General features: G+C 51.3%; 1 protein-coding gene across 1 annotated transcript in view; it reads left to right on the forward strand.

The window, feature by feature from the left end:
* Positions 1–16,502, forward strand: part of ST6GALNAC2 (ST6 N-acetylgalactosaminide alpha-2,6-sialyltransferase 2) — a 27,923-nt gene continuing 11,421 nt past the window's right edge. The window contains exons 1-2 of the mRNA XM_039501282.1: positions 1–110; positions 14,978–15,070. Of these exons, the coding sequence (XP_039357216.1) occupies positions 1–110; positions 14,978–15,070 (203 nt within the window). The remainder of the gene's footprint in view (positions 111–14,977; positions 15,071–16,502) is intronic.

Genomic DNA, 16,502 nt, shown 5'->3' on the forward strand with positions numbered 1-16,502 from the left:
ATGGGGGCTCCGCGCTGGGCGCGGCTCTGCCTCCTGCTTGTGGCGGCGGTAACGCTCTGGGTGCTCCTGTGTGGGCACGACCGAGACACGCAGGCTTCCCCGGAGCCCAGGTAAGGGGGCGGCGGCGGCGGCGGGGGGGTTGGCGCTAACAGCGGACGGGAAGAGACAGTTCCTGAGAACTTGTGGCTACAACAGTGTCCTGCGGTAGGCAGCAGCGCAACACATGCTCTGCGGCGGGGCCGGAGCAGGACTTGCACGCAGAGCGAAGGACGGACAGACAGACAGACATATAGTGAAGGACAGACAGGCACAGAGCAAAGAACAGACAGACACACAGAGCAAAGAACACACCCATGGAGCGAAGGACAGACAGACAGACATATAGTGAAAGACAGACAGGCAGAGAGCGAAGGACGGACAGACAGACACACAGAGCAAAGAACACACCCATGGAGCGAAGGACGGACAGACAGACACACAGAGCAAAGAACACACCCATGGAGCGAAGGACGGACAGACAGACAGACATAGTGAAGGACAGACAGGCACAGAGCGAAGAATGGACAGATAGACACACAGAGCAAAGAACACACACATGGAGCGAAGGACAGACAGACATATAGTGAAAGACAGACAGGCAGAGAGCGAAGGACGGACAGACAGACACACAGAGCAAAGAACACACCCATGGAGCGAAGGACGGACAGACAGACAGACAGACATAGTGAAGGACAGACAGGCACAGAGCGAAGAATGGACAGATAGACACACAGAGCAAAGAACACGCACACAGAGCAAAGAACACACCCATGGAGTAAAGGGAGGACAGACAGATACACAGAGCAAAGAACAGACAGACAGACACACAGAGCAAAGAACACACCCATGGAGCGAAGGGAGGACAGACAGATACATATAGTGAAGGACAGACACACAGAGCAAAGAACAGACAGACAGACACAGCGAAGGACAGACAGACAGCAAAGGACACACACACACACGGAGCGAAGGACGGACAGATAGACACATATAGTGAAGGACAGACAGACACACACGGAGAGAAAGACAGACACATACACAGAGCCAAGGACACACATACGGAGCAAAGGATGGAGAGACAGACACACACAGAGCAAAGGACAGACACTGAGACAACAGAGTGGAAAACACCACCCTGGAGCGTGAGGAAGGCAGCAAAGCGCAGGAGAGAAGAGGGGCATTTTTAATCTGGGCCTCAAGGGGCTGGTAGTAAAAGAAGACAGGGAATGTTAAGTGCGTAGGGATAAGCCAGGCTTCTGGCTGCCCTTAGCTTTCTGTCAAGCCTTGGGATGTTTTGGCCAAGGGCCGTGTAACGTGCTACGCAGAGGTCTCTCGCTGGGCCCAATCCTGCAAGGTGCGGAGAGCCCTCCATTTACATTGGTTTACATGATTGAGTGCCCCCGTGCTAGAGCTCCAGCTGGTGTAAATCAGCATAGCTCTAGTGACCTAGACGAGAGCTACACGGATTTACTTACCCCAGCAGCAAATCTGGACCCTGGACTTCAATGGGCCGAGGCTGATTGATCCCAGCTGGAGATGCAGCCCTCTGAATTCAATAGAGCAGTGCTGATGTACACCCGCTGGAGGTCTGGCCCCCGGCACTTTGAACGTACCTATGGCATCTTGTGATCACTGACCTGGAGAGATTCCCAGCATTTGCAAAACTTCATGGACACCATTTCCTAATCTCCTGGGATCAGCCCTGCTCAGCTGCCAGGCCCTGAAAGGACCCCAGGAGGGTTCCATCCACTGCCAACCCAGATGGTGAAAATGTTGAAGTAGCTTGCAATGTAGCAGACATGCATGTGGGAGGCGAGTTTCACTGCAGGGCATTTTGCTTCCAGGGGCATAATCCATCCTGCTTTGCTGGGAGGATCACGTAGCTTGTGCCATATTTGCACTTGCATTTACCTCTAGGAGCATTGCTCACCTCTGTGTCACGCAGCCTTGGGTCAAGTAAGCGGATGTAACAAGCAACTCAGGGTGATGGTTTTTACTGTATCAGCCAGCAACTGAGTCAGCGACTGGTACTGGCACTGGCATCTCACTGTGCTATATGTAAATACAGTGGGAATCACCCAGCTGTGGGGATTGGGGATTCATTTGGATATTGCTGTGGATCTCAGACATGATCCACACCCTCCCTCCCTTCTAGCCACTGTCTAGCAAAGCTCTGCTAAATTCTCCCTGTCCCTAATATGCATTTCTAATCCTGTGATTCCTTCTCCTGCTGGGAAGTGGCTCAACTGGAAACCTCAGTCTTTACCTCTGTCGTTCTCTGCAGCCCTGTTTTAAAGGTCAAGCAGCAGTGGACAAGTTGTAGGGCAGCCACACTTCTGCACCCCTATGTCTGCACTGAACAACAACATCTAGTGATAATCAGGAGAGAAGAAGGAGAAGACTTGGCTCTCAGACAGAGCTTTTCATCCTACAGAGTGCTGTAGAAAGTGTTATTGTCAGCATTGTATGGATGGGGAAACAGAGGCATAGCGAGGTGAAGTGATTTGCCCAAGGTCCCATACAGCAGGACAGTGTCAGAGTAGGGAACAGAAATCAAGACCCCTGACCCCCCGGTTCAGTGCCATAGCCACTGGACAACGTTGCTTCCTGGGGCCGGCGGGGATGCTAAAAATGAGGAATATATTCGTAAAATCAAAATCCTAATCCCAAAACCAGGTTAAAAGTGCCAACCTGGATCATTAACCCCCCTACATTCTAAACAAAACAGCAACACCTGCCACCCCACATTAAATCAAAACCCCTAACTCTAAACCCAAACTATACAATCAGAGACTTGGAACCAAATTCCTTATCTCTATGACTCCACTGAACTGTAATTACTTCCCTTGAATCATAAACCTAAGCCAGTCTGTATCAGAATTGATAACCTCAAGGCCATTTCTATAACTCAATGGCTGGGTTGTGTTTGTTTAGTCTGTATAGCCAAGCGCCAGGCTAGGGTGACCAGACAGCAAATGTGAAAAATCGGGACAGGGCATGGGGGGTAATAGGTTCCTATATAAGAAAAAGACCCAAAAATCGGGACTGTCCCTATAAAATTGGGACATCTGGTCACCCTACGCCAGGCCCACAGAACACAATCCCAATTTAAAGCAAGCATGCTGTTCCTGCACTACCTACAAGATTGGGAGATGAGCAGCTGCCTTGCTTCGTTTTATAGGTAGCTGAATTTCACTGGTGACTTATATTTAGTGTGTATTTTGGAACCCTTCCAGATAAGAGGTGCTACATACATGCAAAGCTGTTGCTGTGTACATGCCCACTTCCACTCCGTGAGTCTGATTCTCCAGTGCTTTTGCACAGTCAATCACACTTGTGCAAAGCAGATGTAAAATGCCACACAATCCAAATATGATGACCATTTTGTGCAGAGGGAAGTGGTTGTAGGATGGCTGCCATCTCAGCTGACCCAGGATGCTCCAGAGCTACGAGCATGAGCTGCTACTTCTTGGCTACTTGTTACAGCTGCAGTCCTCTGGCTCAACACGGAGGAGGACCTGTAACACACACTCACTCACCAGTGGGTGACAGTTGCACAGGGTGCAAAGCAGTACGGAATCTCAAATGCCAAAAGCTTTAGTCCATGGAACATAAAGGCCTGGCTCCTATTTTTCTTTCCAAATGACGCACTTAGAAACATTCGGTGTTGGAATGATTAGCGTTGTCGTTCATTATTAGCACACAGGAAAAGATTGTTGACATTTCCATAGTCCCGTCTGCCCTTGCCCGCTAGTGTGATCCTGTGAGAGACGGCCAGCTGTGGGAGTTCCACATCTCGCAGCAGGTGCTCAGCGCTTTGCAGAGCAAGGCCTTTTTCTGGAAGACCCTGCTTGGGCTCCCTCTCCTGTAGATTTGCTTAGCCCCTGAGTGTGTGCTTAAGACAGCAGAGTTCCACTGCGTGCTCGCAAGTGAGTTATCTACAGGGAATCCGGTGGGGAAATGAGCCATTGGAAAAAACATTTTTTTTAGATTCCACAGCTATTAAGACAACCCACCTGCATGCTTTGTGGACACTGAAAGGTCCCAGGAAGGGCTGCCAGCAGACACAAGGTCGGAGTGGTTCGTTGGTGCATCACGTGGTGACGTCATGACCTTTTGACATGATGCCCTGAGCCTTCACCAGCTCTCTACCCTGACTGGGAATCTGGGGTGGCTGCAGCACCAGGCAGGCCTTGCAATGCCCTGATGTTACTGCTTTGTGTCATAGCCTCGCTCTAGGATCATTTAGCTCAGCAGAAACTTGCAGGGAAGTGAGCTGCCAGCAGAGGCGTGCCTGCATGTGAGGGGCAGGCAGGCACCCTGGCAGTATAGGGCCTGAGGAGATCCTGGAACGCCTCAGGGCTTGACAACCTTTGAGCAAACTACATTGGGCATGTGGCTGAGATTTTCAAACTCGCAGGGAGTTAGGCCCGCAAATCCCACTGGAATTCAATGACAGTCAAGTAACTAATTTCCTAGGCAGCCTCACTGCCCCTGCCAAGCCTGCTTTTCTTATTGGGGGTGGCATTTTAACAAAATACCCCCACTACGCCACCAGTAAATACCTCGAATTTACACACAGCAGTTTAAAAAGTGGCTCAGAACCACCCATCTTTCCAGGAATGCACCAGGGGCCTGATCCAAAGCCCACTGAAGACAGTGGAAAGGCTCCCATTGACTTCAGTAGCCTTCGGCTTAGGCCCTGAGTAAGTAACCCTTCCAGCTGCTCCTGCAGCGAAGTGGGTGCGGTTCCTCACCTGAGGGAGGGGGCACAGTCTGTTCTAAGAATCAGGTCTTAGGTGGCATGTGGGGGGCTCTGTTGCTCCAGCTAGGGATGAAGGACTCAGGTTCAGGATTGACCCACAGCTTTTGGAACAGTAGCAACCCCAAGAAGGGGATGGGATGACTCCTTCCTAAACCGCCACTTAGGGGTGTTTTAACGCAGATGTTTTAACACTGCAGCCCCTACCTCTTGCTGATCTGTCTTCCACTGTCCCTGCTGCAGGAATGCTGGGCATTAGGGGAGGGTTCAGTGGAAGGCAGAACAGATGGGAACAACCTTCCTCTGTCTGGGTGGACATCCCTTGCAAAGCTGTGCCCTGGCCTCTTGGGATGCAGCAGAGCACTGAGAAAGGGGCAAACAATCAGGTCAGAGAAGTCACTCACAAGTCAGCTTGAAGCTGGAGCGACTCCTGTCTGCAAAGCCCTTTGACAGTCATGACAACCTATGGAAGGGCCAGCCTGCTGGGGAGTAGTCGGGGGAGGAGAGAGAAAGCCCATTAAAGGAAAAATAACTTTCTGGAGGAAGTGGGCCCAAGTTAATATTGGGCCACAGCTCCTTGTGGCAGAGGAGCTGCAGGCCAGGTGTAAATTCCCTTACACTCCTCTGCACCAGCCCTGGGTGCTGGAGTGTCGTGGGGCATGAACAGGTATGACTGATTGCATTTTGCAGTAGAGTCCCAGTCAGATGTACTTAAGCCTTATTTTAGCAGGAGTGGTCTGTACAGGATTTAAAGCTCTTTAAAACTCCACATACTGTAAGGTCCCTGGAATGCAATGTCTGGGGAGGGGAGGGGACAATCTTTCTTTTTAGTCAGGACCTTTCTTGGAGAAAGAACAAAATATTCTGTGCCACTTAATTGTTTCACGGACAGATTCAGATCTTATCATCTCTGCAAACAAAGTATCTGAGAAAGAATGGTGGGGAGTCTCAGATAAACTACATTCCTTTTCCCAAGCTCCCGGACAATATCTGATCACAGTTTGGCAGGGGTGCAGTAGACACACTATTTCTAAGCATGGGTGACTTGACTACCTGTGTCTGAAGGATCATTCAAAGACTGGGAGGGGACAGATCTCAGGAATGGCCGCAGTTCAAAGAAGCATCTCTGTAACTTTAATGGGACTTAAATACATGCTTAAATGTAAATATAACCTCCAGTGGACTGGCTGACAATACAGAACCTGAGCGAAGCCTTGCTGTTGGGCCTGACCTCTCTGCTGTCTCAGGGCATTGCCCCAGGAGCAGGTCAGGGGTGAGAACTTCAAAGCAGAGCAGAGTAGCTCTGGCTACCATTCCTGTGCTCCTGTAACACAGACAGGGATGACTGACAGGGATTATCAGCCACTTACTAGAGAGCATGGGGAATTTTTTAAAAATTATGTTGGGTATTGGATACAGCTGTGGATCACCCCCAGCATGCACTGTGAATTTCTCCGTTTTGCCCTTGGAGTCACAGTGGCGAGCTGGGCTCCCTCCAGAACCCATAGATGGTGCTCCTTCGATTGGCTGGCGATGGGTGCTGCAGCAGTTGGGGGCCTGATGTACTTAATTAAAATACAACCAAGACCCATCCTGTGGATTGCTGCTGCACATCCCATTCAACAAACAAAAAATGTATTGCTGCCAGCACAAGACTTCCAAGCTCATTCCACCAATGAGCTCTGCGTTGATGGGTCCGTAGTGCTTGCAATTTGAGGAATGGTACCAGCGAGCAGCCTGCTGTGTAAGGACAGCAGTTGCTACCCAGCTGCCTTGCACTTTAGCCTGTGAGCACCCTTTGCAATGGACACCTCCCTATGAACAAAATATTCTGGTCTAATTTGGCTTCCCAGACAATTTGGGCAAGGCAGATTTATTTAGATTGACTCACACACCCACACATGGGGAGCTGAGACTAGAATGCCTCCTCTAGCTCCAAAAGCTTTCTGCCTCTTCATGGCGAGCTCCCATACTGCTACCAGTAGCAGGTCTCTTATCCTCTCTGTACTCCAGCCACTAGGGGGCGGCATCAGCCAAAAGCTCTGCATGAGCAAGGCCTTTCAGTTCATGCTTAACTTTATGTGGCATTGATTGAGGCATGGGCTTGAAGTGGATAGAGCCACTTTACCCCTGCTACGTGTTGTGACAGTTTCTGACCAGGATAACTAGTTTTTGAGTCTTCAGACCTGCTCCCATGTGTCCTGAGGGACCCTGCCCATCCATGCTTGCCAGTAGCAGCTGCCATCTTGATGCGGTCACCAGCAGGTGACATCTTGGAGCTGACGGCATCCCCCACATCGGGTTGCTGGCTAGGCAGCGGTGTCTTTGGCACCTGTTTCTCATCTGGTCCACATCACTGAATCGGAAGGAGTCCAGCACCATGAGTGTCAGTCCTGGTGCATGCTGCACAAAAGGTGCCAGGGTATATCTGCCCTTCGAGTTGGGGGCTGTTCTTAGTTCGAGGACATGTACCCGCTCTAGCTCCAATCAAGCCATTATGCTAAAAATAGAGCGTAGCCACCGCTGCACTAGCAGCAAGAGTGGCTATCTGCTCCGTGTGTGTATCCAGGCTCTCGGACAGGTACTCAGATAGAGTTACGCAGGTTGGCTAGCCCTACCTGCCGGGGCTGTGCTCTATCTTTAGCTTGGTCAGTGCTAGTACCAGTATCTCCTTGAGCTGAAAATTACACTCCCAGCTTGAAGTGCGGACGTAGGTGCAGTGTCTACACCTGGCCTGAAGCGGAGGCCTTGCCCGAGAGCCTGAGTACATCAGGAAAGGCCAAGCAGAGGAGTCAGGGCTGAGCTGTCTCTCAGAGGGGGTGAGGCTTGAGGAAGAAGATGGCAGGGTCTCAGAGTGGGTTTACTTCAGTTTTTGCCTGAAGGTGGCAAACTTTCTCTCAGGAATCTCCTTCTGTACGAGGGTGAACGTGCGCTGGGTCGGCCAAAAATATCCCGAGCCTGTAGTGGGTCTGGAATGGGCAGACCAAAACCCTGTAATGTCATAAACTAATCAAATTTCACCACTGGGCAATGAGAGACCCAGAGCTCCTCAGAGGCCACTGCTAGAGCACCCCTAGGTAGGGCCTCATTTCAATCTCTCCCCCACTGTTGCCTCCCCTGTAGCTTATCAGAAGTCTTGTTTTTTCCCTTCCTCCCACCATGTACCAGCCTGTTTGCATAGCCACTTCCATTCTCTCCAATCTCTGTTCAGCAATCTAAAGTCCTTCAGTATGTGTAATTATGCACGTAGGGAGTTAGACAGAGCTAGTATGTGGGACAAGAAATCTTTATGAAAAGGAGTTACTGTACATGTACAAGGGCTACCTTCCAAATCCAAACCTCCACCCTGCGTCATTTTCTCTTCCCTAAACACCCAAAGCAGTAGATTGTTCTCTACTGCCCACTTTGCAACCCTCCTTCTGCCAGCTATGGACATCTTCCACCTCCCTGAAAGCATCCCAATCATTTCATTGCTGCTTCAGGTCTGTAGAAGTGCTGAGTACTTCAGCTAAAAGGGGGCTGCTGTCTTCAACCCTGGCCAGGCGTACTGGGAAAAAGGCACCTCGCCATTACTGTATTGTTAGGGGGTCAAAAACGCCGGCTGAGCTGCCAGGTATGAAGCGAAACACAGCTCCACCATTAGTTTATTCAGATGACAGTAGTGTCTGCAGGCCTCGCTGTGCAAATACGCAGTTAGGCACTATCCCTGCCCTGAAGAGTTCACAGTGTAATTAGACAATGCAGGGGGAGAGGGAGAAAGAGAAAATAAGTTGCCCAAGGTCAAACGGCAGGTTAGCAGCAGAGCTGGAACTAGAACTCACGCCTCCTGCCTGCCAAGTCAGAGCCATTCAGGCCAGCTGTACCAGCCCAATCAGCAATTCCAAAGCCAGAAGGGACTATTGTGATCATATAGTCTGACCTTCTGTATAGCACAGGCCAGAGAACTTCCCCAAATTCCTAGAGCACAACCATCTATCACGAGCCCATTGGAACATCAGTGAAAAGCAGCAGCTCAGAAGGTGGCATTGGGGGAGCCAGGGGGAAGCAGCTAAACTGGTAAAAAGAAAAGAATTAGCCATGCTGCTAGCAGCTGGCTGAGACCAGGTTCACTGAGATTCAGCCCAGAAAGAGACACAAACTGCAGACTAAGCAGATTTCTTTGAAGGGGGAGATGGGGAAAAGGACTCTGTTGGCAATGCTAGTAAGATCTATGTTTGTGCTGCTCAGTAATTAGCATCTTTGCTTCCTCACCAACTGGAGCATTAGTTAAAGGAAAACAGGCACTTGCTTTGATCAGCAGTTAAATCAGAATGTTTTCCCAGCGTGAAATAGCGCCTAGATATCACAGGAGATAGACAGCCTGTATTGTATATTAGAAAATAAAGAGGGATTTCACTCAGAGGAGGAGGCCACTGTGAAAGTGACATTCTTCACGACACTACAGGCAGCCCTATCATACAGTGTTTAAGGAGGACCCCCCAGCAGAGCAAAAGGAGGGGGTCACATATCCTTGCTCCCCAGTGGTTTCAGCTGTGCATTTAGCCCTGTTTGGCGCATAAAAAACCACCCCAGGTCTCACGTTAAGTAGGCAGAGGGCACTGGGGAATGGTGTACATCCTGGGAACCTGGTGGAGCTACCTGGAAATCCAATCCTGGAGCAAGCTCTGGCATTTTTGTTACAGAAACCTGGGAAGAAGGACCAAGAGGCAGGCTCCATTATCCGCCTGCCTCTACCTGTCCCAGGCTCCTCAGACAATGTCTCTAACAACATGCTTCTTGTCTCCTCCACAGTAAGGCATTTTAATTCAGGCACCTGATGATACGCATCCCCTCCCCAGCTGGCCCCCTTCATCCAGAACAGAGACTGCCACAGGAGTCGCTTTGAAGTGAACCTTCTGTTTGCTGATGAATAGGAACCTTTTTTCCCCTTTCTGAGGGGTCCAGCTGGCAGGCTGGGATGCAGAGCTGCTGTAAACTTATCTCTCCTGCCTCTGACAGTACAAGTATGCAGGTGGCCTGCAGTCTCTGGAAGGCATGCTCTCATCTACCAGATCCGTCTCTCTCTTGCACACAACACATACAAGCCGAGCACCTGGTACTGTAAACCCTCCGATTTCCTACGGAGAGCTTTCAGGATCGGGGCAGTTTTCCATGGAAGTCAAAGCAGTTGCTCAGAGCAGTCTGGGCATGACCCCAACTCTATTGCACAGTCTTGATCAGCTTTGAGGCTTAGTATGTTTTGAAGGCGATCCTGATATACTGATAGCTGTCATCACGGACAGAGTGGTAGAGATGGGGTGGTTGGGAGGGCATGTGCCCTTTACTCCCCCTATCAAAGGTCTGTGGATCTTTCTTGGTGGCAGCTGTCGATCGAGACCCTGCAGGACCCATGCAATCAATCTAGCTGGAGCCTGCAGAACAGCAGCCTAGATTCAGCCTTTGGAATTCATTCTCACAGGGGGTCAGTGAGTCATCTACTTAAGCTCCATTTCAAAAGGGTCTGGGAGGCTTGGTGAGTAGATATGCAAACTGAGTGCCCTGATACAGATGGTTAACTGTTATGCGTCCAGGGTAGGAATCCTCCCACACAGCACAGCATTCCCCAGTTGCCCAAGTGTGTTTTTTATCTCCATTGGAAACATGAGGGATTGGCCAGTGGCGGGAACTGGCTGCTGGCTTCCGTGGGCTCATGTGCAGACACGTCATAGCTAATCCTGAGTTGTTCTGATCACTCCCAAGAGAGGCTTAGGGAAGAAAAAGATACTGGAGAGGCTGAGAAGTTCAATTTGGAGGGTGTCCAGACTGAGGCCTAGTTTCAGCCCATTATAGTTGTAGGAGCCAGCCACGGATTTCAATGTTGGATCTGACTGAACTCCCACTTTTGAGTGTGTTTCTAGCCAGGGATTTGGCCTGGGCCTTTCTTTCGTTTTCTTTATTTAAAAAACAAAACAAAACAAAACAACCCAACAGGAACATGAGTCTTTTTCAAATTGCAAAGGAGTAAAGAAAATAATCCAGTAGGTTGGGAACTATTCTAGCACTAGAAAAGGTTCAGAAAAGGGCAACTAAAATGATTAGGGGTTTAGAGAGGGTCCCATACGAGGAAAGATTAAAGAGGCTAGGACTCTTCAGCTTGGAAAAGAGAAGACTAAGGGGGGACATGATAGAGGTATATAAAATCATGAGTGATGTTGAGAAAGTGGATAAGGAAAAGTTGTTTACTTATTCCCATAATACAAGAACTAGGGGTCACCAAATGAAATTAATAGGCAGCAGGTTTAAAACAAATAAAAGGAAGTTCTTCTTCACGCAGCGCACAGTCAACTTGTGGAACTCCTTACCTGAGGAGGTTGTGAAGGCTAGGACTATAACAATGTTTAAAAGAGGACTGGATAAATTCATGGTGGCTAAGTCCATAAATGGCTATTAGCCAGAATGGGTAAGAATGGTGTCCCTAGCCTCTGTTCGTCAGAGGATGGAGATGGATGGCAGGAGAGAGATCACTTGATCATTGCCTGTTAGATTCACTCCCTCTGGGGCACCTGGCATTGGCCACCGTCGGTAGACGGATACTGGGCTAGATGGACCTTTGGTCTGACCCGGTACGGCCTTTCTTATGTTCTTAACTGATGACTACAAGAGACTATTGTTTGCAGAGGAATTCTCCTTGCTCAGAGAGGGCAGCCCCAATGAGCAGGCGACAACTGGCTTCCTGCCATAAACTGATCTGCTGACGGGTGACCTCTGACCTCAAGGGGAACAGCAGGTAGTTTAAAGAAAGGAACCCCAAAGCTGCCCCCCCCCCACTCCCCAGTGACCTCCCATTCTGCTCTGGGACATGTTACCATGGTGTCTTTGGGAGCCATGTCAAGTCAGAGGGCTGGTACGGAGGGCCAGAACTACCCAAGCTTGGATCTCCTGGTGCCATGCCAGGAAGCTTATGTTTCTGGAAGGGGGTGGGATTCCTTTCGGCAAATGTGAATAAACCCAATTTCCCCCGGGTGGTTCTCCTGGACCGAAAGTGACTGCCGTGAGCGGTGTGGTTCCAAAGAGACTGGATATCCAACCTGTAGGTGGAGCCACTCCCACCTGTTGCTGCTGCCCCTTCTCAGAGGGGCAGAGTCAGGGAGATGATCCCTCACCACTTGCCTCACCTTTCAGGCCTGAAGACAGAATGAAGGGAGGGCCTAGGAAAGTCAGACTTCCAGGTCACTGCACCCAGCAGCTGGCATGGAGCTTCCATTTCACTGCCACACATCTCTCCAGAGCATGGGGCAGGTTTGGATCTGCATTTACTGTTGACTTTGGACACTGCTGTTTGAACCCCAGAGCGATGGCATCTCAACCCACCTGGCAGTGAGCCCATTGCCCTTTGTGCCTGCACAGAATAACAGAGACTCCCGGTGGGCTAAATCCTGACCGGGCGAGAGCACCCTCCACTTCCGCGGGTTCAATAGGAGCCATGAGTCCTCAGCACCTCCCTGGGTTTAGCATGACGACTTCAGTGGAAGGGGCCCAGCCTCTCACAGGATCAGGGTCCCAGGTCATAAGCAACTTGGTGCAGAGACCACAAACAAGCCTCACTAACTGGCGTCTTTACCGTTCTGTCATCTAGAATCTAGACCTGCCCAGAGGAAGGTTAATGCCATGATGCTAAAAACACAGGAGACCTGTCTACACTACAGCTGCACTGGTGGTAATTACGGATCTTAAATGTGCCAGGAGGATTCCGGGGGCCCGGGGCACTTCGGCGGCAGGTCCCGGAACGGAAGGGCCCCCCACCGCCGAAGTGCCCCGAAGACCCGCGGCGGGCCCCGCCGCCGAAGTGCAGCCCGGTCTTCGGTGGTAATTCTGCGGCGGGGGGGGGGAGGCGCCGCGGGTCTTCGGGGCACTTCGGCGGCGGGTCCCGGAACGGAAGGGCCCCCCGCCGCCAAATTACCGCCGAAGACCGAGCTGAACTTCGGCGGCGGGTCCCGCTCCGTCTTCAGCAGTAATTCGCCAGCGGGGGGTCCTTCCGCCCGGGAGCGGAAGGACCCCCTGCCGGCGAAGACCGGGAGCAGAAGAAGCTCCTGCGCCCGGCCCTGCAAGAGTTTTCTGGGCCCCCCGGAGCGAGCGAAGGACCCTGCTCCAGGGGCCCTGAAAAACTCTGGTGGGGGCCCCTGTGGGGCTCGGGGCCTGGGGCAAATTGCCCCTCTTGCCCCCCCCCCTCTGGGCAGCCCTGAAATGTGCCAGTGTAGATGCAGCCGGGGATGAAGGGCCAGAGCAAAGCTGTATGTCTGAGCCCCATTCAGGTCAGTTACTGTGCCTTTGAGGGTCAGTGAAAGGCCAGGAGGCCTGTTTCTCTCACTGCACCAGGCAGAGCATATTGAGGGAACACCAGGTGCTTCTCTGCTGGTTAGCACCGGCTAAGGCTGGATTAACCCCCCCACCCTGGTCTGGTCTGTGCCCTTTGGGGGTTGGGTTGTCTCTCATTCCCTGCATCACTGCCTTGATCGACAACAGTTAATGTTTAAACAGGAACATTTTTTGCTGAGTGATAAATACCAGTCACGAAGCTGGCTCGCTGCATTCCAGCCTAAAACGCCTCCCCATTCCTCAGCCTCTGACTCCAAACACCATGCCCTCCTCTTCCTGACCCACCTCCTTCAGACTCACCCCCAGCAGACACAGCCATGGGCAAAGGCAGGACACTGTCCCAGCCCACTTGCCTCTGTTCTCAGCTACAAAAAGACAGAAAAACCTAGACTTGTTCTCTGCAATTGTGGCCTCTCTTTTTAAGATTGTGAAGGGTGCCAGCCATGAAAGTTGAGGTTTCTTGTTTGCCCACAGGACAGTTACAGCATGGGCAGCAGCAGTACAAGCGTCCCCACACCAACCTGCCAGTGCTCCTGGGTGAGGGGACCCCGCTAGGGGGAGGAGGGGAGTTCAGTTTCCATTGGCCTTTCCATTGACTGCTTGGCCTCTCTTCTGAGAATGCCCACTTGGGCTAATTGCATGGGTAGTTTCTCAGATGTGGACACGTGCCCCCTAGGATCTCATCTGAGACCCACCTACCATTTCATGTGGGCTGTGAAATAGCCATCAGATGCCAGTGACTGCAGCTGGTTAGAAATTGCCCAGTAGAGCAGTTTTATCAGAATATGCTGATTGAACAAAGATCAAAATGTTTCCTGGGAATGTACCAATTTGGTCTAATGTTTCCTGGGAAGTTTATCAAAGTGTGTTTTGTTTGTACTGTTTTGAGACTTCGATATCATATTAAAAGAAGCATTTTGATAAGATCAGAGTGAAATATTTTCAGAATATTTCATTTTGCAAAAAGTTCAGCGAGAAACATTTTTGTCCCAGATGGGGACAAAACCAAGTTTTGGAATCTTGGGAGTTTCCCCTATGATGGAAATTCCAAATTTTAACCAGCTCTACTTACGACTGACTCTCGACCAACTTGTGCTAGATTTTGACAAAAAAAAAAACCTAGAGGTGAATGGCTCCTTAGGAACCTGCAGGATGGTCCAGTATCCCCACTTTTTCCAATAAAACAATGAAATCAGACCCCTTCAGTTTCACAGATTGCCCCAACTTCCATCATTGGTCTCATCAACTTGGTATTAGCTAATGTTGGTGAAGTGCTGGAGACATGAAAGGTGCTAAGAGCTCGGCTAATGGTGTAAAATACTATACACCTTTCATGCTCTTCTGGCATGCCTGAAGTTCTTCACTTGGGTGTATTGTACAGTGCTATAGGATAGATTGGTTCCCTGCATGTCTGATGTTAGAAGATATACATGTCACAATGGGCAAAACTGTTGAGGGCCCAGCACTGAAGAGGGAAAACCCCTGGTTTGATGTAGCACCCAAGTCACCTCTCCAAGCCAGTGTCCCCTGAACTCTCCATAGGGGCCCCCAGCTTTTGCACGTCTACTGCCCCTCTACCTGAGACAGACACTGCTGGGTTCGAGGCCCAAACCTTTTGGCCCATCCAGGCCACGTTCAGATGTATCAAATCTCAGGTTGTCTCATGAATACAGTTGATGCACAACCGGTCTATGCTGCTGGTGGTACTCCTGTGCTCACATGTTCTCACTTGAAGAGGTCAGGGGAGGCCTGATAGACACGGGAGGTGATGGCTTGGCTGTACCTTCCCCACTGAGGCTCTCTGCGTGGTCTCTGTTCTAGCCTGCTGCAGCAAGAGTCACTGCCGTTGGTGCCTGGAGGGATGTCCCGAAATGCCGGGAGCCATGGCCTGAGCAGAGAAAGCAGCATGGACAGGTGAGTGGTGCTGGGGTAAGGAGGAAATTAGTTGCCATCTCTCATGTTTTTCCCCTGCTGATTGTTCTCGCTGAGGGGGAGGGGTGTTACTGTGGCCTCCTAGACAGGGGATGGTTCCAGCAGCATCAGCTCGCTGGGTTTTGTTATTTTCCTTCCCATATGAAGGTTATGCAAGGGGAAGGCACTGGGCTGACAGCCCTGCACAGCAAAGCCCTCTAGGTATCCCCAGGTCACGCAACAACAGGACCAGCTTTTACCTTGTCCTGCCAATGCCCCTCGACCCAGCCCCCGGAAGGCCCATCTGTAGGAGAGGATGGAAGTTTAGTCCCCTGCCTCTGCGCTGAGACTGCCAGGCAGGGGCTCGCTTACTCCCAACGGCTTTCTCGTGATTGGACGGGAAGGAGGCCAGCACCTCAGCTCACAAGGGACCCCAGGCACCTGCCAGATGGTGCCAGCCTTCAGTGCTGTCTGGACCGGAACTGGCCACCGCGTGGTTTATTTATTTCCATTAATCTAACTCCTTGGTTAGAGGGGAAGGGCCCCTCTTCTCCCAGGATGTGCTGCCCATCTCACCCCCCCTTTTCCCCCCAGGGTGCATTAACCTCCAGGAGAGAGCCCGCACCAGGCCTGTATGTGCCCCATAGAGTTTACAGTCTAAATGGACAGGGGCTGTCACCCCCATTTTACAGCGGGAGCCGGGGCAGAGAGCAATCAAGGGACTTGCCCCCAGTGACATGCTCACTATCCTCCCCTCGTGCCAGGACACCGTGTGGCAGGGGTTCTTTACCATCCTGCCCCTTGTTGCTGGGCAGCTTCCATGGCTCAGCCCTCCAGCCAGGTCCCCTTTCCATTTCCAGCCCCTTCCGGGGGTAAGAGAAAAGTCCAAACAAAACAAATCCAGAGTCTCCTGGCCATGATGCCCAGCCTTCAGTCCCCATCTGGGACTCCTAGTGCTGAGGCTTGTACCTCCCTCTCTTGTTGGGCGACGGGAACCCAGCCCACCTGCTCCTCTGGGTTCCAGCCCAGGGACCACCTGCGTGGGGCAGCTAAACGCAGCTCCTTATAATCCCTCACTGCTACTCTTGCCTTTGCCTTGTTTGTCAGCCTCTCTCACATGGCTGCAGGCTTCACTGCCCCGCTCTGTCTGTAGTTCAGGTTCCTCACGTGGCTTCTTCCCAGCCAGCTGCTGAGAGGCTCCCTGAAGTGCACTCCCTGGCAGCTCCGTTATGCCTCAGACATTTAATGACTTTGTTGCTCATTAGCTCTCCCCTTAGCTCTCCTCCTAGAGCTAGGTTCTCGTTCAGGCCAGCTGCAGGTCCTCAGCCGGCTTCTCCTCCAGTTGTCCCTTTCCCCCCTCATCTGCCCTTTCACCTTTATGTGGGAGGTGGGGAATGGCTCCAGCTAATGCCTCATCATCCCTTGCTCTGCGGGA

This window comes from Mauremys reevesii, linkage group 15, assembly GCF_016161935.1.
Source record: "Mauremys reevesii isolate NIE-2019 linkage group 15, ASM1616193v1, whole genome shotgun sequence".
NCBI lineage: Eukaryota > Metazoa > Chordata > Testudines > Geoemydidae > Mauremys > Mauremys reevesii.